This window comes from Leucopleurus acutus, assembly GCF_964270905.1.
Source record: "Leucopleurus acutus genome assembly, chromosome: 4".
NCBI classification, from domain to species: Eukaryota; Metazoa; Chordata; class Mammalia; order Artiodactyla; family Delphinidae; genus Leucopleurus; species Leucopleurus acutus.
The window spans coordinates 1,818,392-1,839,185 of NC_139146.1; the positions used below are offsets into that span (position 1 = coordinate 1,818,392).

Genomic DNA, 20,794 nt, shown 5'->3' on the forward strand with positions numbered 1-20,794 from the left:
ATAGCCTATTTTCAAAGAGGGTTGCTCAACTGCAAAATGAAATATAGCCTTGCGTTTGGTAGGGACAACCGGAAAAGCTTTTTGGTGAAGTCTCTGGATGTTGCTTGGATAAACTGAATGCCTAGAAGAGCCGTCTTCCTCCAGAGGCTGACATCTGGGTCCTGGGTACAGACACGTCCGCGGCGTCTGTTGACAGCCGTGCCCCTGCTCCCCCCACCCCCCTGCCCTCCCTCCAGCGGGGCCTTGGGGCAGACAGCCTCTGTCTTCTCAAGGGCTCTCCCGGTGGCGGCAGCAGGTATGTCTCTTCTCTCGGACCTGAAGCAGTGGTTCCTTCACTCAGCACAGGAGTTCGCTAATTCCACGTGACCTGGATGTTCCCAAGTGCATGAGAGAGGTCTGCCCACCTGTGGCCATTTGCAAAATCTCATTTTTTAAATTTTTTAAAATATTTTATTAGACAAGTTCTCACTTTCTTTTTTTCTTTTTTTTTTGTTTTTGGCCGCACCCCGCGGCATGCGGGATCTTAGTTGCCCGAGTAGGGATGGAACCACGTCCCCTGCGTTGGAAGCGCGGAGTTTTACCCACTGGAGCGCCTGGGAAGTCCCATGCAAGATCTCATCTTAGAAAAGATCTTTAGTTTGTGAACTTGTTAATTAAGTAAAACCAAATGCTTTGCTCTGTCCCTCTAAGATGGCCTGCTGTTCAGCTGACTTGCCTCTTTTCTTTCATCTTACAGATGATGTCTTTCTGCCTAAAGATATCGACCTAGACAGTGTGGACATGGACGAGACAGAGAGGGAAGTGGAATATTTCAAAAGGTAATTGTTAGGAGTGTGGTCCGAAAAAGGGATGGTTTCGTGGTTACCACGCGTGACCCTCCCACGTAGCACGGCTGCTTGTCTGGGACAGAAGTTGTGTCAGCTAGCCAAGCAGCCTGGCTGCCTTGTAGCATTCTAGCACGTGAAGGCCTGCCGTGCACATCCCACCCACAGCCCGAGCACACACGTACTAGCCTTCTCGCCCACACTCTCACACCTCATTCACTTGTCCCTTCCCGTGTGTGTAAAGACTGGTTTCTAGCAGCGTATCTCAGAGTGGTCCTGGACCAGCAGCACCGCCTAGGAACTTGGGACCCGACATCCGTGTTCTCACAAGCCTCCCAGCTGAGCTTTATATGCGCTGGCATTGGGACACAGTGATGCGGCATGCTTTAGAGGAGAAAAGTAACACCTCGGTTAATTTAGTCAGCTTTCCTGATACGCAGACTTTATTAGTACATGTTTAATAATATTTGTCATAATATGTTCAATAATATCTACTATGTGAGTCATGACAAAATTTTTCTTTAAAGTGCCTTGTTCTCTCTTTGGAAGTACTTTAATCTCTTGGTTTCAGAAAGCACGCACACATATACACACACACTCACAAAAGCAGTTTGCAGTACAAAAAGTCATTAATTCATAAATGAAGTATTGTAACATTCTAAATGTTTCTTAAAATTAAATATATTTATAATGTGTGTGTGTGTGTGTGTGTGTGTGTGTGTGTGTGTGTTTAAATCTTAGCAGATGGTACAGCATTTGCTAAAGTTAAGCATTCATAGTAAAAACCCTTAACTAGGATGAGAAGGGCCTCTCCTAAACGTGGTGAAGGGCGTCCATAAAATCAATAGGTGTTATATACGTCACGGTGAAACATTACAAGCCATTCCTTGAGATTAAAGAAGTGATGACAGTGATGCCCCTTATCACAGCTTCTATCTCTAAAGAAATAAAAAGAAACAAAGGGATAAGGATTCAAATGAAGCAGTGGAATTGTCATTCTCAGATGATGTGAATGTGTTTGTACAAAGTGCAAAAGAATCTGTAGCTAAATTACTTATTTTTTTACATTGATTGATTGATTGATTTGGCTGCATTGGGTCTTAGTTGCGGCCTGCGGGATCTTTGCTGTGGCGAGTGGGCTCTTCATTGTGGAGCGCGGGCTTCTCTCTAGTTGTGGTATGTGCGGGCTCAGTAGTTGTGGCATGGGGGCTTAGTTGCCCTGCGGCATGTAGGATCTTAGTTCCCCAGCCAGGGATTGAACCCGCATCTCCTGCATTGGAAGGTGGATTCTTAACCACCGGACGACCAAGGAAGTCCCCAATAGTTTTTTTTTAATATTTATTTATTGACTTATTTATTTTTTTATTTGGCTGTGTCGGGGCTTAGTTGTGGCACTCAGGATCTTCGTTGTGGCATGCAGGATCTATCGTTGCAGTGCGCAGGCTCTCTAGTTTTGGCGCACAGGCTCAGTAGCTGTCGCACGCGGTCTCTCTAGTTGCGGTGCATAGGCTCTAGAGCGCGTGGGCTTAGTTGCCCCGCGGCATGTGGGATCTAGCTCCCCAACCAGGGATCAAACCTGCATCCCCTGCATTGGAAGGAGGATTCTTAACCCCTGGACCACCAGGGAGGTCCCTAAATTACTTGAATTATTAACACAGTTTGCTCTGAAGCTGGATTCTGGGGAGCAGGGGATAGAACAGGGGCATTTCTTGGATGTAGGCAAAGCTTTGGAGGAATATTTTCCCAAGGTAGACCTGCAGGATTCACACACCTTAAAATCATGCATGACCTTATAAACAAAGATTATCAAACACCCAAGACCAACAATAAAAATCTAGAAATGAAAAATAGAATTATTAAAGTCAAGACCTCAGTAGATAAGATAGATACCTGATAAACAGATTAGACACTGCTGAAGAGGGAATTAATGAACTGGAAGATATATCTGGAAAGTGTACCCAGAATGCACCAAGATTATAAGGAAAATAGAAGATGTGAAAGAGGGCTTAAGAGACATGGAGGAGTGGCTAAGTCTGACATACACCTAACGGAAGCCCCTCTGAGAGAGAATGGAGACCACAGAAAAGCAGGATTTAAAGAGATAAGATGCCTGAGGATTTTGCAGAACTAATGGGAAATTTGAATCTACAAATTCAAAAGCACAACATATACCAGTAGGATAAACAAACAAAAATCCATTTCTAGACATAGCATATGAAACCAGAGACCATGGAGTGATCTTTACAGTGTTGAAAGAAGACTGTCAGTCTATAATTATGTATCCCACAAAACTGTTCTTTCCCATAATAAAGAAAAAGTGTAGGAGCTTGCTACAAAGAGACCTGTTTTAAAAGGAAACATCTACAAGTATACTTTAAGAAAAAGGAAATCGGGAATTCCCTGGTGGTCCAGTGGTTAGGATTCCATGCTTCCACTGCAGGAGACACGGGTTCAATCCCTGGTCAGGGGATTAAGATCTTGCAAGCTGTGCAGCATGACCCAAAAAAAATAAAAAGAAGAAAGAAAAGAAAAAGGAAATTGATCTCAGAAGATCACTGTAACATACACAGGAAGGAATGAAAAACAGCCTGATAAATCTAGGTAAATATCTAACTGACATTATGTTTGAAAGAACCCCAGTACTGAACAGCAGTAGTATGTCAGTTAGGTGTGAAATCATCAGAGCTGAGCATCCTGAAGTCCTTCTGTTGTTCAGGTAGTTAACATTCAGACTTTAAGCTAAACGGGCAGGACACAGTTTCAAGAGCAAGCATTGAAAGAATAGAAATAGGGTGTATAAATTGCTAATCAGTAGAAGGGAAAAAAATCAAAACAACAAGAGAAAAAAAATAAATGTAGAGAAAGTACAATAAACAAATTGATAGACATGATAGACACAAGTCCAGTTGTGTCAGTAACCATGATAGGCAGTAAGCAGACAAAATTAAAAGTAGTTTGTCAGGTTGTGTTAAATTTTTAAAATAAATAAATGTACACACACACACACACAGATGTATATATACTGTTTACAAGAACATACCTAAACTATAATGAAAAGAAAGGTGGAAATAAAGAGAAAGGAAAAAGGAAACTGTTACAGTTGTTATTCTCAAAGTATATTTTAACACAAGGGATAGATGAAGTTTGCTACATAATGATAAAATGTTCAATTTGTCAGGAAGAAATAGGAATTTTAAACACAAGTACTTAATGAAATAGCCTCAAGATACAAAAAGCGATTTGGGCTTCACAGAGAATCAAACAAATCCGCCATCCTGGCGCGAGGTCTCAGACCATCTCCCCGCGTCCTGATTGGCGTGAGCAGCCCAGGCCCCCCTGCGAACTTGACCGGCAAGCTTAGTCTAACGGATGTGGGTGAGACCCTGCATCCAAGACACAGAGAGCTGAGTTCTTACACACACGGGGCCATCCACAGAAACGGGATATGTGCTGGGCCACAGAAAGCAAGGCTCAAACATGTCAAAGAAGGGTGTATAGTTTGTGTTCTCTGACCACAACATGTTGAAGTTGCATATTTACAATAGATACATTTTATGTCCCTAAATATTTGGAAATCTGGAAGTATGTAAGTTTAAATAACTCATGGGTCAAGTAAGAAACCACAGTGGACATTTAAAAATATATAGAACTAAAAGATAAGGAAAATATTGCATGTGAAAACCTGTGGAATGCAGAAAAGGTTTTGCTCATGGGTGTGGAGAAAAGGGACCCCTCCTACACTGTTGGTGGGAATGTAAATTGGTATAGCAACTATGGAGAGCAGTATGGAGGTTCCTCAAAAAACTAAAAATAGAGCAACCATATGACCCAGCAATCCCACTACTGGGCATATAGCCAGAAAAAACTATAATTCAAAAAGATACATGCACCCGTATGTTCGTAATGGCACTGTTTACAATAGCCAAAACATGGAAACAACCTAAATGTCCATCGACAGATGAATGGATAAAGAAGATGTGGTACATACACACGATGGAATATTACTCAGCCATAAAACAGAACGAAATAATGCCATTTGCAGCAACATGGATGCAACTGGAGATTATCATACTAAGTAAGTCAGAGAAAGACAAATACCATATGATATCACTTATATGTGGAATCTAAAATATGACACAAATGAACTTATCTATGAAACAGAAACAGACTCACAGACATAGAGAACAGTCTTGTAGTTGCCAAGGGGGAGGGGAGTTGGGGGAGGGATGGAGTGGGAGTTTGGGGTTAGCAGATGTAAGCTATTATATAGAGAATGGGTAAACAACTAAGGTCCTACTGTAGAGCACAGGGAACTAACTAGATTCAATACCCTATGATAAACCACAGTGGAAAGGGATATGCATATATATATATATATATATATACATATATACACACACACAGACACACACACACAGACACACACACACAGAGACACACACACAGACACACAGAGACACACACACGACATACACACAGACACACACACACACACACACATATGTATATAAAACTGAGTCACTTTGCTGTACAGCAGACATTAACGCCACATTATAAATCAACTGCACTTCAAGAAAATTTTAAAAAAAAGAAAAGGTTTGCCCTTGGGAGCACTTCCACTTGAAGCCTTAAATGCTGGAGTTAAGTATTAAAAACCTGAAAATTAATGAGTTTAGGATTTAATTTGAGAAATTAGGAAAACAGCAATAGAATAAACTCGAAGAAAGTGAAACAAAGGAGATAATACATAAGAGCAATAATGAAATAGGAAACAAAGAGAAGATCATCAAAGCCAAAATTTGATTCTTTGAAAACATTAAATAAATAAACCTTTGAGAGACTAGTCAAGAAAAGTAGAAAAAAGACACCCAAAATACCATAATTAGGTGGAAGGAGAAACAGAATGTTGATAATTATCAAAGTTGGATGGTGGCTCTGTTCATTTTACCATTCTCTGCTTTTGGGTGTGTTTGAAATTCTCTGTAATATAAAAGGTTTCTTTGATTTTGTGAGTACGTAAGTGAAAAGGAGGACGTAACTCCAGAGACTGGAAGCAACTTTACAACAATTAACTTTAAAACTTAAATAAGACAGAAAATTAACCCAATAGAAAAATAGCGTGAATGGTCCAGTAACTATTAGATTAAAGCAGCAGTTCTGAGTCTTCCCAGTGAGAAAACTACATTCTGACAGTTTCACAGAGAATTGTCCAAGACTTTCAAAGAAAGATTATTCGGTCTTGTAGATTCTACCGGAGAACTGAAATGAGACAGCACAGGAGCGTGCTCCCCTCTTTGTTGTATGAGAGAAGTAAAATGTTGATACCAAAATCTGCCAAAAACAATACCAGAAAAAAATGGGAAATTACACATTTGTTTCTCTCATGAATATTAGGTGCAAAAATCATCACGAAAATATTCACATGCTAAATCCAACAGTGTACAGTATTTTCAAAGAGCAGCATGTTACCAAACCGGCTTACCCCAGGACTGAATGCAAGGAGTTTCTGACGTTAGGAAATCCGCAGTGTTATCTGGCACATTAACATAGTAAAGAGAGTCATGTGATCATTTCAGTGAGTTCAGAAAGAAACCTTTGCTAAAATCTTAGCACCCATTTATAACTATTTTTTTAAATAGTAAGCAATAGAAGAAAATATCTTTAACCTTAAAAAAGGAATTTACCAAAAGAGGGAGAGAAAGAAGAGAAAAGAAAGCTACATGAAACGTTTTCCAAAATGGGAAAGATGTGGAAGCATGTGCACAAACAAAGCCGCCCTGCCGCCCTCTTATGTCCTCTTCTGGTCAGCCCTAAATCGTGGTTCCTGGCGAGCACGGTAAGACAGACAGGACATTAAAGGCATGAGGCACGGAAAGGAGGAAGTAGAATTTCATTTTACAGATGATCTCATTGTCTGCATAGGAAACGACGGAAGAAAACAGGACAGTTCAGCAAGAGCCTGGCTGTAGGATAAGTGTACGGAAGTTATTTTCCTCTACGCCACCAATAATTCAGAAATGTAGTTTACGTGAAGACAGCGTTTATCACAGCAGCAAGATCTGTGCAGCGTCCATGAATAAAGCTAGTAGGAGTTGCACAAGACTCGTGCACAGAAGGCGACGAGACTCCACAGGAGAGCACTGAAGGACCCGGGTCACACAGGTTCTTCGTGTTCATGCGTAGAAGAATTAGTGCCTTCGAGCTCAGTGAACTTTAACAAAGTGAGCACATCCAGGTAACCACCACCTGGCCAAGGTGTGCGTTACCAGCACCCAGAAGCCTGCTTCACACGTCCCCAGTCATCACCAACACCCCCAAAGTAAAGGTGATCTTTCACCATACATTAGTTTTGTGTATTTTTGAACTTCATATAAATGGAACTACACAGCAAAAAAAAAAAAAAGTACCTTTAAGCTCTCCAGCTTCCGCAAGTTTATCTGTGGATTTAAAACCCAAGAAGGGTTTTGTGGAACTTAACACAGTGTTTCTAAAACTGGTTGTGTTGGACACATTGTGGTACAGTCAAAGGAGAAGTGTTACAGCAACAGAAAGGAGCAAACCAGAGCAGTCCGCAGCACAGATGCATCTTACAGACTGGACGTTAGACAAGAGCCAGTGCTCAAGAATGGACACGATATCCAGTTTATATAAACTAAAAACTGGGCAGAACTAAAGTACATTGTTTAATATGCCTGCTGTTCAGTCCAGCAGCTCTACTGCTGGGGGCTGCCCAAAGGCCCAAGAGAAGGCAGAGTGGATGCCTGCATGACGACTTGTTCCTGAATGTTCCTAGAAGTCTTTATTTTAGCCCAAAACTGGGATCAACCCAGAGGTCCACACAGATGAGCAGATAAACAAAACAGTGCTCTGTCCCTCCAGTGGATGCTACTCAGCAGTAAAAGGCTGCCGCCGCAGCACACGGCCAGTCCTCAGAGGCTCCTGCTTAGTGCAAGAAGCCAGACAGAATGAGTGCGGAGGCTCCACTGACGCGAAATCCCAGAACACACACGCTCATCTGTGGTCACAGGCCAAGAGGTCCCTGTTTGCCTGCCTGGGGCCAGAGCGGCAAGGAGACTTGGGGGTTTCGCGGAAACGTTCTGTGTCCTGGTTGAGGTGATGGTTTCCCAGACGTATATGTTTGTCAGCACTGTGGGCTCTACACTAACTGCAATTTGCTGTACATAAATTATACCTAAATAAAGTATGTTTTTAGAAGTGAACTATGTTCAGGGATGCGTACGTAGGCGTTAAGACTTGAAAGAAAGACACGGAAGTGATCAACGTAAAAAGCCAGAATGGTGATTACTTCGGAGGAGAGGAAACACCAGGCAGGGGGTCCCCAGCTTGACTCTGGTGATCCACACTATTTGCTTTATAATGATTCTTCATGTCATACATTTGTTTTATTCACCCTGCTATAATGTGTTACATTGACCCACAAAAGAAAAAAATTGTCAAGGATCGCTAGTATCCTCCTAGAAGAATAGGGAGAATTAGGAAGGCTCCTTTTCCTACCCATTGTAAGGACTTGGAAAGTCCTGGTTATTAAAATGTGGTGACATTGGTGCCGAGAAACAGGCCTGTACGAACGCTGAGCTTTGGTGTATGACAGAAGATGGGTCGGCTGATCACTGTGGGAAGAAGGTGGGCATAAATGGGGCTGTGCAGGTGTGTTGTCCCTGCATCACACCACACTCGGTCGACTGCAGATGGGTTAAGATTTTAAGTGTCGTATGCAAACCTTTTCATTTTGAGCATAGGGAAAGATTTCTTAGAAACACCAACCATAAAACAAAAGATTGATAAATTGAGCTACATTAAAATCAACAGTTTGCTTTAAAGAAAGTGAGAAAACAATATTTGCAGCACATCACAGAGGATTAGTGTCAAGATGTGTAAACATTACGGACCATTAAGGAAAGACAGACCTGTGGGCAAGTGGGCAAATGAAACAGTCGGTGTCGCAGAAAACCTGTTACCAGTTAACTGTGGGGGCCTCAGCCCGACTGGCACTGGGGAGCAGCTGGGCCCGACTCCCTCCGCGGGCGAGGAGCAGCCGGGCAGGTCAGACCACCTTGGAGAAGAGCCCGTGTGAAGTTGCAGCGGCCAAGTTGTGCGTCCCACATACTCCAGCAAACAGTCCCACCGCGCCTGTGGCCTTGCGGCGGAATCGCATAAACGTACTGTTGAATGAAAGGAGCGACATGAAAACATACAGTACGGTTCTGTTCCTGTGTGTTTAGAAATCAACATGAGAGACTTACCTGGAGGTCCATTGGTAAAGAATCCGCCTTCCAATGCAGGGGACGCGGGTTCGATCCCTGGTCGGGGAACTGAGATCCCACATGCCGCGGGGCAGCTAAGCCCACATGCCACAACTACTGAGCTCGCGCGCCTCAACTAGAGAGCCCGTGTGGTGCAGCTACAGAGCCCACGTGCCCTGGAACCCGTGCGCCACAACAAAAGATCCCACGTGCCTCAACGAAGATCCTGCGTGCCGCAACAAAGACCTGACACAGCCTTAAGTAACTAATTAATTAAATGTTAAAAAAAGAAAGAAAGGAATCAGCACGAGCCACCGTCGAGTCGTGAAACTACAAAGAACCATGAGGGTTGCTGGTTGCAAAGGCTGGGGTGGTGGCTCCCTGCTTGGGAGGGCACAGCATGGCGCCCCAGGGTTGGCAGTGTTGGTTTTCCTGACCTGGGGGGCGGGTACCCAGGCTTTTGCCTTATAGTTACCTGTACTCGCGTGCTCTGTACACGTGTATGTAAGTATGCGTGACCCATTCCACGGTTGGCAGTACGGAGGCCTGACGGGAGGTGGTGTCTAGAGTGGAGCCAGGGTGTGGGGAGGACGCAGACCAGGTGGCCTGGGCCCCGTGGAGACCCTGCTCTGGTTCGGGCTGCAGCTCCTCTCAGAGGCTTGGAGCAGGGACGTGGTTGGTGCTTCCGAGCGTTCTGGCTGCAGCGTGAAGGGTGGGGACACACACGTGCTGATGCAGAGACAGTGGAGGAGGAGGTGGAAGCTTCCAGAAGGCTTAAAAGGTGACACCACTAGGACTTGGGGTTGACCAGCCGTGTCCAGGGAAGGAGAGCTTGGATCCTGGGAGACGGTGCAGCCCTTCGCCGAGGGGCAGGGTGGCCGGGGGCTTCATCTACCCGGACACAGTCCTCCAGGCACACAGCGCCGATGACTGGTTCAGCGATTTAACCACAGCTGAAGCAAAAACACTTCACTTCACCTGCTGGACGAGTGACAACAACACCATTTTCTAGTTTAATCCAAATTCCTGCTACCCACGTTAGTGCTGGAAGGGTGAGAATTTCAGAAATTAGGCAAAAGTAAAGGCTTTTGAAAGAAAATGTTCTTTGCTTCATCTAGTACGGAACTCGGCCATCATTGCCTGGGAAGCAGGGGGCAGCACGACGGCGAGGGTGCGCTGGCCTTGGAGGCCTGTGGGCATTCGACCTGCCCCTGAGGGCGGGGGCGGGGGGGGGGGGCGGCCAGTGTTGTAACTGTGTCTCATACAAATGCTTGTTTCACATCACACTCACTGTGACCTCGTGGATAAATGAGGGCAGGCTGGTGGCCGTGGGCAGAGCTTGGCTGGGACGGGCGGCTTCCTGAAGAACGAGAGAAAAGGACATAAAGCCCCAGAGATGTCCAGGGTGCTGGCCAGTGTCCTGAAGGTGGGACCCTGTTCCTCTGGCAGCAAGGCGTGGGGAGACGGTGGACGCCAGCGGGGTCCCGCACGCTGAGCCCCGTTGGGTGCTGGGCTTCTCCGGCTGCATCCCGGGTGTGGGCCTCTTCCTCCCGTGACCGCTGGGCTTCTTTTCTTCGCAGGTTCTGTTTGGATTCCGCTAGGCAGACCCGACAGAGACTGTCCATCAACTGGTCCAATTTCAGCTTGAAAAAGGCCACCTTTGCTGCCCACTGAACGAGGACCGCCTGGAGAGGGACACGCGGGCGGTGGGCCGGGCCCGGAGCTGCCGTGCCTGCCCCGGGCTGTGCGGGTGGGCTGCCGCACCCGAGCCCCCTCCCGACCGAGAACTTGCTGCTCGACCCGCATTGTTAGCTCGTGTGCGTGTAGTCTGTGAGTGAGCCGCCTTGACCGTAGCTCTGCCGTCGGATCGGAACAGTAGCTCTGCCACCTTCTCCACCGCCACGGCCTCGGAGGCCTGGGCCGCGGCCGGACGGGTTCGCATCCCCACGTGGCCCGTTGCCTCTGTGTCTCGCCCTGTCCCGCCACCTGTCCTGCCGGGGTGTCGCTGCGCTCAGCTCTCTGTGCCCTGCGTCCCACCCGAGGCGGCCGGGCAGGGCAGGGCTCTCCGTTCTCCTCCACAATCTACTGTTTAAGAGTGTACACGTCGCGCTGTCCGTGTCTGATCCCCCTGACTTGTAGCCAGCTTGTGTAAGATCCCTTGCAGAATGAGAAAGTTCAAACACAAAGCACCCACCCAGTACTCACACCATCAAGTCTGTTAGAGTGTTCGGCTGTATTAACACGGAGGCCTGCCTGGCTACTTTTTTAACATATTGTTAAGTAATATTAAAATCATGTCTTTCTTTTTGAAAGATGGAATACATTAGTACAGCAGGAGGCCTCGTCTGGTTGCTTTGTGATGGGCTGCGGCGGGGAGGGGGCGGGCAAGCTGATGGCTGTGCCCCCGAGGGGACCCCGGGCCCTGGCCCTGGAGCACCTCTAGGGTCGCCGGCGGCGGCAGCTCTCGATTCCTGGTGCCCTCACCCTCCTCCATCTAGCAGGTCACCCGGGCCTTCGCGTGCCCAGGACACAGCCCAGCCAGGGACTCAGCGCTGTCGGTGGGCCACAGTGGTAAGTGCCAAGAGGACAGCAGGGGTGTGGAGCAGGGGCTGGGGGTCCAGCAGAGGGGAGTGGGGAGTGGGCTGGGCTTCCATATGGCCTTGGAGGCGGGTGCCCCCACCCGGTCTCGGGAGCACAGGGAGGGTGACCTCTGAGACAGCAACGAAGAACTACAAGTATTTAATCGGGTATAAGCTGGCAACAATGTGCTAATAGTGTTTAGAGTGAACAAAAGGAATCCCAGCGTGGTTCCTTTCTTCTGAGCTCTGTCGTCAGTGTGCAGAAAGCTGGCGTGGAGCTGCCGCCTGGTTGCAGCCTGGCTTCCACTCACCCCCTAGAACACTCCATAGCTCCCGCTGCTCCCGGCCTCTTGGTGAAGCTGCTTCTGTGCACATACAAGGATATGGCTCGTCCCTGAGTGAAGGGGGAGCGGCGAGGGCCCCGCTTCTGTGTGGAGACCGTGCCCGGCCTGGCTCTTAGCCTGAGAGAGGGTGAGTGGGACTGGCCTGCGGAATTACTCTGACGGCTGGACCCACAGGGCTTCCTGACAGACGGGATGCAGGTAGGAGGATGAGAGGGGGCAAGGGGGACCCCCAGGCTGCGGTCTGAGCTCTGGGAAGGGGGGGCTGCGGTCCCTGGAGGGGTCCCGTCTGCAGGGCCCATCAGGCGCCCGGTGAAATGTTCGTGAACCTGTGTGGACGGGACCAGGGTTCGAGCCCCAGAACCAGGCTTCAAGAGCAGGTGAGGATGAGGGCAGCCTGGAGGCCGTGGGGCAGGGAGAGACTCTGATGCTGAGGTGACCTTGGCCGGCGCCCAGTGGAAGCTGGTTTACAGGAGAGTGGGGGAGGGGCAGCAGGCAGAGGGGCTTGGGGGTCAAGAGGCCGGCTCGTTTTTCTGGGTGATGGGGTGATCCAGCAAAGGAAGAAACTGAGGCCGGGCCGTGACCACGCCAGAGGGTGTCCTCGGGAGGGGCAGAGACCCCCCACGTTCCCCCGGGACCCCAAGCCCAGGGCTGGGCTCATCCCCGCCTCGCTGAGGCCGGGCACTTGGTGAGAGCGCAGGCAGGGCCAGGGAGCAAACCCTGGGACAAGTCCAGGCTGGACCCCTTAGAGGGAGCTGCCCGCTCGGGCCCGAGACCCGCCTGTGCCCATCCCTGTTCTCCCGGGGAACAGTCTGGAGGCCGTCGGGGGCCGAGCCACCTGTAGGCAAGCCTCCGCTTCGTCTGCCCCGTGGGCCGCGTTGGCTGCTGAGAGCTACAGGTTCCCTGCTGTGAGGTGAGCCGTGGTGAGGGGAGCCCTGTGTGCCCCAGCACTGAGCACCACCCACCCCACCACACGGCTCCTGAGGGGCCCCTGCCGCCTCCACACCCCGCTCCGCCCAGCACGCGGGCGTGCCGTCTACACCTGGTTCCGAGTCTGCACGCTTGGCCCCTCGGACCACCCGGCCTCTCTCCTTGCCGGGACGCACTTCCCGAGTTCCCTGGAAATTCCACCCAACCTGCAAGACCAACTCTGATGTTCCTTTGGATCTCTCCTCAAGGGGGCATCTCGGGAACAAAAAAGAGGATGGATTCAGGCCCCGGGAGGCTCAGGCCCTGGTCAAGGGTTCTGGCGACTTGTTACTGTGGTCTAGGTGTGAGCCAGGCCCTCGCCCCAGTCCGTACATTGACAGATGGGGACACCAAAGCCCCAGGCAAGCCCCTCAGGTTCCCGATGAGGTCACTCCCCGACCTGGGGTCAGCCTCTGGGGGAGCCTCTTCAGATCACGTTGATAAGTAATCTTACGATGAAGTAACAGTAGCTAAAAAAACAGCCAAATGTTCTTTTATTGAAGTTTGCCCACATACTCATGCCATTAAAAAATCAAAATGTTATGGTACCAGAAAAGATTGATACTTCTCAATTTCATTACTATATTTTTTAAAAGGAAAAGAAAAAACTTAACCCAGAGTTCATACTGTTTTAAACAAAAATAAAACCTCCAAGTCATCACAGAGACAGAATGCAAGTGACGTTCTGCTGCTTCACCTTGACAGTCACAGGCGGTCACTGTCCGTTTTGGATCCACTACTAAGTGATAAGAGTAAACAGCACTGCAGGGTGGAGACACGCAGCACGGAAGGAGATTTCAGACAGCTCTGGACGGTGAAGAACTTAACTGTCAGGACCACTCACGTAGCTGAGCGTGTGGAGCCAGCTGGGTCCTGGGAGCCCCGGCTTGTCTTCGGTGGAGAATGCGGTGTCGTCTGGAGAGTGAGAACCATGTGCCTGGACTGTTAAACTCAGCAGCAGCAGCGTCTGTGGAGGAAGCGTGGCTACAGAAACCGTCCTCCTGCTGTTAACTGTGAAGCCAAGGAAGTTTTCTTAACGGTGTTCTCGGATGTTGGAACAGAGGCAGCACGTGGCAGTGTTTCCTGAGTGAAGGGCAGGGAACAAGGTGAGCCTCTGAGGGCCCCAGCTTCCGGCCTGGAGGCAGCCTGCAGGCCCCAGCACTGGGAGGAGCCCAGCAGGGTTGCTGAGCAGAGGAAGCAGAGACCAGCATGTGGGGTGGCTGGAGTGTGTGGGGCAGAGATGCAGACAGGGGGGGCTGCCCTTAGAGCGCTCCACGGGTCTGCAGAGAACCCCCTCGAATCTACTCGTCTGTGCACGTGTGGCATAAAGTTCCATAAATCCAGGGGGAAAGTTTCCACCAACCAGGGTGGAGAAACCTGGTTGCACACGGGTATTGGCGTGGAGCCCTCAGAAGGGTCTCAGCTCGGCAGTGGGCTTCTCTTACCCTAGTATGGAATCTAAAGCTAAAAGCAAGCCTAAGAAGGATCAAACTGATCCTAAGTAACTTAACTGCCTGCTGGAACAGAGTCCAACATTCTTTTAGAAGAAATACAAAACCATCCCACACTAAAGTAAAATTCAAAGTGCTGGAATCCAGGCAAAAAATTAGCAGGCCATCCCAAGAAGAAGGAAAATATAAACCATAAATCGGAAGAAATATCGAACAAGCAATAGAAACAGAACCAAAGACGGTGAATTTGCAGGCAAGGACTTTAAAATGACCATTACAAATCTTACGACTGCGCTGAAGAACATAAAGGAAAACATGAACAAGATGGAGAACTGGAAGATGTAAAAAAGATCCAAATCCAAAGGACAAAAGATAACAATATCTGAAATGAAAAACACTACAACAGCAGATGAGAAACGCTGGAAGAAAATACCTGTGACCTTGATGGCATATAAATAGAAACGACCAGAAATGAAGTACTGAGAGAAAAGAGACTGGGGGAAAAAATGACCTGTGGGAGGGAATCCCCTGGCAGTCCAGTGGTTAGGACTCCCAAGTTTCCACTGCAGGGGCACGGGTTCGATCCCTGGTCGGGGAACTAAGATCTCGCGTGCCGTGCGGCTCAGCCAAAAAATAAAGACCTGTGGGACCATAGCAGGCATTCTAACACACATGTAACTGGAGTCCAAGAAATGGGGGGGGGGGGGGAGTACTCATTTTAAAATCAGTTTGTCATAGAGGCCTACTGGGATTGTGACTGAGATTGTACTGAGTCTATAGATCAACTTGGGAAGAACGGACATCTTAAAGACTACTGAGTTCCCAGTCTATGAACATGGTATCTTTTATGTGTGTGCTCTTGAATTTCTCTAAGCAATATTTTACAGCTTTTACTGTAAAGGTTTTGCACACTTCTGATAATTTTTTCTAAGCATTTTGTGTTCTTGACATTACCTAAGTAGAGTTATGCGTTAGTTTCCTGGGGCTCCCATAAAAAAGCACCCCAAACTAAGTGGCTCAGGAATTTATTCTCTCCGTTCTGGAGGATATGATCCAAGATCCAGGTGTCAGTAGAACTGGTTCCTTCTAGAGGTTGTGAGGAAACATTTCTTCCGCGCCTCGCTACTGGCTTCTGTGGTCACTGGCAGTCCTTGGTTTACACATGCATCACTGCAATCTCTGCCTCTGTTTTCATATGGTGTATTCTCACCTGTGTCTGTCTCTTGTCCTTTTCTTATAAGAACACCAGTCATTGGATTTGGGGCCCACTCTAATCCAGCAGGACATCACCTGAGATTATACCTGCAAAGACCCTATTTCCAGATGAGGTCACATTCACCCATTCTGGGGATTAGGACTTCAACATCTTTTTGGTAAACATCTTTTGGGGGAGACACAATTCAACCCACAACAGGTTTATAAATTTGCTTTTCCAATTGTTGCAGATATACAGGAATACAGTAGATGTTTCATACATTGTTTTTGTATCTTGAGATGGTCAACTTGACTAATTCTAAACTTTTTTCTTAAGATCCCCTAGGAATTTTCTATATCCACAGTCTGTCATCTGTGAATAGCGATAGTTTGATTTTTTTCTCTTCCAATTTTTCTGTCCTTTTTTCCCTTTTATTGCCTGATTGCACTGGGTATCTCCTGTACAATGTGTAATTGCAGCGATAAGAGTGAACACCTTGGGGCGTCCCTGGCAGCACAGTGGTTAAGAATCCGCCTGCCAATGCAGGGCACACGGGTTCGAGCCCTGGTCCGGGAAGATCCCACGTGCCGCGGAGCAATGAAGCCCGTGTGCCACAACTACTGAGCCTGCACTCTAGAGCCCACGAGCCACAGCAACTGAAGCCCACATGCCTAGAGCCTGAGCTCCGCAGCGAAGAGTAGCCCCCGCTCGCCACAACTGGACAAAGCCCGCACGCAGCAACGAAGACTCGACGCAGCCAAAAAGTAAATAAATAATTTTTAAAAGTGAACACCTTGCCTTGATGGGATTCAGCAGGGGCAGCACTCAGTATTTCCTCATCACGTAGAAAGCTGGCCGTAGGTCTTTTGGACATACACCTTGATCGGATCGAGGAAATCCCTTCTATTCCTAGTTTGCTCAGTGTTCTCATGAGTGGGTATTAAATCGTGTCGTAAGCCTTTTCTGCTTCTGTTGAGATGATCCTATGGTTTCTCCTCTGGCGAATTAGTTTTGTGGGTTTTGTTTGTTTTTGTTTTATGTCAACCAATCCTGTATTCCTGTAATAAAAATTCCACTTGGTTATAACATATTATCCATTTTATATTGCTGGGTTCAATTTGTTAATATTTTGTTTAGGACTTTTGCCTCTATGTTCAGGAGAGAGAGTGGTCTGTCATTTTCTTTCTTGCCTTGTCCTTCTTGGGTTTTGGTGTCATAAAATGAGATGGGGAGACATTCCCACTTTCTGTTTCCTGAGTGTAAGATTGGTATATCTTTCTTAGATGTTTGGAAGAATTCACCAGTGAAGTCATCTGAGACTGTAATTTTCTTTGTGAAAAGATTTTTAATTACAGATTCAGTTTAATGGACATAGAGCTATTTGGGTTTTCTATTAATTATGTCAATTTTAGTGGTGTGTTTCAAGGATTTTATCCATTTCATCTAAGTTGTCAAATTTATCAGTTTTATAACTTGTTCATAGTATATACTCTTTTCAGTATCTGAGAGATCTACAGTGATGCCCACCTTTCATTCCTGATAATTAGCAATTTGTTTTCTATTCTTCATCAGTCATGCTGTGGGTTTATCAGTTTCATTACTATTTAAAAGAACTAACTCTTGGCATTGTTGATTTTTGTCTGCTTTCCATTTCATTGATTCTGCTCTTTTATTATTTCCTTCCATTTTCTTTGGGTTTAATTTGCACTTCTTTTTATTTTTTAAATTTTATTATTTGGCTGCGTCGGGTCTTTGTTGTGGCGCGCAGGCTCCAGAGCACGCGGGCTCAGTAGTTGTGGCGCAGGGACTTAGTTGCCCCACAGCATGTGGCTGGCATCAGCTCCCTGACCAGGGATCGAACCTGCGTCCCCTGCATTAGAAGGTGAATTCTTACTTAACCACTGGACCACCAAGGAAGTCCCTAATTTGTGGTTCTTTTCCTAGCTTCTTGTGATGAACACTTGGATCACTGAGGTTTAACCTCTCTTCATTTCCAATATATGCCTTTGGAGCTAATACATTCCCCCTAATCACTGCTTTAGCTGCATTCCATAATTTTTAGCAAGTTGTATTTTCATTTTTAACTCAGTTCAAAATACTTTCTAATCTCCATTGTGTTTATTTTTCCCATGGATCATTTAGAACTGTGTCGGGAATTTAGTAGTTATCTTTCTGTTACTGAGTTGCGGTTTAATTTCACTGTGGTCAGTGATCATGAATTCAATGATTAGGTTCTTTGGAGTATGTTGTGACTTGATTTATGGTCCACAGATTTGTCTCTTTTGGAAGCATTCCATGTACACCTGAAAAGAATTATAGTTAACTTTCCTTGGGTGTAATTTAGGTTCTACATATGAAATTAGGCCAAGTAGATAGGTTTAATCTTCTGTATCCTTACTGACTTTTTTCCCTGCTTCTATCAGTTACTGAGAAAGGTATGCTAAAATCTCCAACGATGATTATGCATTTGTCTAGTTCTTTTGCTTTACATTATTAGCTCTACACAAATTTAGGTATATTGTATATTCCTGATAAATTCACCCTTTTACCATTATGCACTGTTGCTCTATATTTCTGGTAATATTTTTTGTCTTAAAAGTCCACTGTGTCTGATTATCACTCTCATTTTCTTGGTTAATGTTGGCATAAGTGTATCTTTTCTAATGAGCACACAGGTGAGACTTTCATCCAGTATGACAGTCACTGTCTTTCAATCAGAGTGTTTGGTCTGTTTATTTTTATTAACATCTTTATTGGAGTATAATTGTTCTACAATGGTGTGTTAGTTTCTGCCATATAACAAAGTGAATCAGCTACACATATATCCCCATATTTCTATCTCCTCCCTCTTGCGTCTCCCACCCTCCCTATCCCACCGTCCATTTATTTGAATGTAATTACTGATACCAGTTGGTTAAGTCTACCATCTTCCAGCTGCTTTCTCTTTGTCTCGTCTCTCCTTTATCCCTTTGGTTCTCCTAACTTGTCTTGCTTTGGATTAATAAAAACATTTTTCTGTTCTATTAACCTTCTAATTAGATAGTTTCATTACTACTTTAGTGGTTACCCTAGAGATTATGCTTCCTTAGTTCATTAGTCCACCACAAATCAATGCAAAAACCCTACACTTGTATAAGTTCATTAAACACTCCCGTCCCTCACCTAGAAAGTTCTTGTGGTCACGTTTGCATGTTTTAAAACCCTCAAGACATTATTGGGGGTTTTTGTTGTTGTTGTTGTTTTGCTGCATTGGGTCTTTGTTGATGGGCGCAGGCCTTCTCTAGTTGAGGCGAGCGGGGGCCGCTCTTGGTTGCGGTGCGCGGGCTCCTCATTGCAGTGTCTTCTCTTGTTGCAGAGCACGGGCTCTAGGCACGCGGGCTTTAGTAGTTGTGGCACGCAGGCTCAGTAACTGTGGCTCACGGGCTCTAGAGCGCAGGCTCAGTAGTTGTGGCGCACGGGCTTAGTTGCTCCGCGGCATGTGGGATCTTCGCGGACCAGGGCTCGAACCCATGTCCCCTGCATTGGCAGGCGGATTCTTAACCACTGCGCCACCAGGGAAGTCCCAACATTATTGTTTTAAACAGTCAATATTCATTCATATCTACCCATTCCCATGCTCTTTTTTTAAAAAAATATTTATTTATTTATTTGGTTGCGCCGGGTCTTAGTCGCAGGCTTCTTAGTTGTAGCTTGCCAGCTCCTTAGTTGCGGCACGTGGGCTCCTTAGTTGTGGCATGCGAACTCTTAGTTTCAGCATGCATGCGGGATCTAGTTCCCTGACCAGGGATCAAACCCGGGCCCCCTACATTGGAAGCATGGAGTCTTAACCACTGTGCCAGCAGGGAAGTCCCCATTCCCATGCTCTTCATTCCTTTCTATGTTTGCTTTTATCCAGAATCATTTCCCTCTAGCCTGAGTAATTTCCATAGTATACTTTTTTCTTGTCGTACAATCTGCTGGATATAAATTTTTGTTAGCTTGTATTTGTGTGAATATATCTTTGTGTGTGCGTGAATATATCTTCATTATGCCTTTTTTTCCATATGTCTAGTATTTTTTACTGTGTATTGGACTGTGGTTAATATAGTACAAGGTCCTGGCTCTGAAGAAAACCAGATTTTGTTCCAACAGGCCAGTGAATTACTGGTTGGCTGCCTGGAAGAGCAGGGCTGTTTTGTTTTGGCCCTAAGATGTCAACTTTACTCCTAAAATGTGGCCCTTTGAGGGTTTCAAAGGAGAACCAAGGTTTTCCAGCCCCTCTAACACCAAGGGACTCAACTTCGGAACTGCCACCCTACGGTGGACAGCCGCTGGGAGCTCTCCTCAGCACATCCTGCCTTCCAGCCGCTGTTCCTGCCCCAGGATTCTTGGAGTCTTACGCTAAGCTCGCACAGTTCAGGGGTCAGCCAAGGATTTGAGGGCTCCCCCTTCTGCAGCTCCCTTCTCTCCGGGAGGTCCCCATCTATTCCCAAACTCCTCCAACTCCTCAGGACAGTGAGACGGAGGCTTCCTGTGACGTTCTAGCACCCACGCCACACAGACCGATCCCTTCCAGTCGGGCTCCTGGAACGTGGGGTGCGCGGGGATCCTACAGAGGAGTGGACGCCTGACCTACGACTGGAGGAGGACTGACTTAGCCAGCGGAGAGGGTGAGCAAGTGTCCCAGGCAGGGGCGCAGCACATGCACCCAATGCAGGCAGGGGCGCAGCACATGCACCCAATGCAGGCAGGGGGGCAGCACATGCACCCAATGCTGGCAGGGGGGCAGCACATGCACCCAATGCTGGCAGGGGGGCAGCACATGCACCCAATGCAGGCAGGGGCGCAGCACATGCACCCAATGCTGGCAGGGGGGCAGCACATGCACCCAATGCTGGCAGGGGCGCAGCACATGCACCCAATGCAGGCAGGGGCACAGCACATGCACCCAATGCAGGCAGGGGCGCAGCACATGCACCCAATGCAGGCAGGGGCGCAGCACATGCACCCAATGCTGGCAGGGGGGCAGCACATGCACCCAATGCTGGCAGGGGCGCAGCACATGCACCCAATGCTGGCCCTTCACCGTGCCGGCAGCTCCTGCACGTTGCGAAGTAGAATGTGGGCTCAGGAGCCGGACGGCCTGGGTTTACATCCTAGCTTTGTCCCCTGCTACTGTGACCTTGGGCAAG

At 47.3% G+C, this 20,794-nt stretch overlaps 1 protein-coding gene across 2 annotated transcripts in view; it reads left to right on the plus strand.

Annotated features, from left to right (window-relative positions):
* The window catches only part of FAM193A (family with sequence similarity 193 member A), a 101,305-nt gene extending 89,977 nt beyond the window's left edge, over nt 1-11,328 (plus strand). For both annotated transcript variants that reach the window (XM_082838347.1, XM_082838348.1), the window contains exons 19-20: nt 737-818; nt 10,669-11,328. In XM_082838347.1, the coding sequence (XP_082694473.1) occupies nt 737-818; nt 10,669-10,762 (176 nt within the window). In that variant the 3' untranslated portion in view covers nt 10,763-11,328. The remainder of the gene's footprint in view (nt 1-736; nt 819-10,668) is intronic.
* The last annotated feature ends 9,466 nt before the right edge of the window (nt 11,329-20,794 follow it).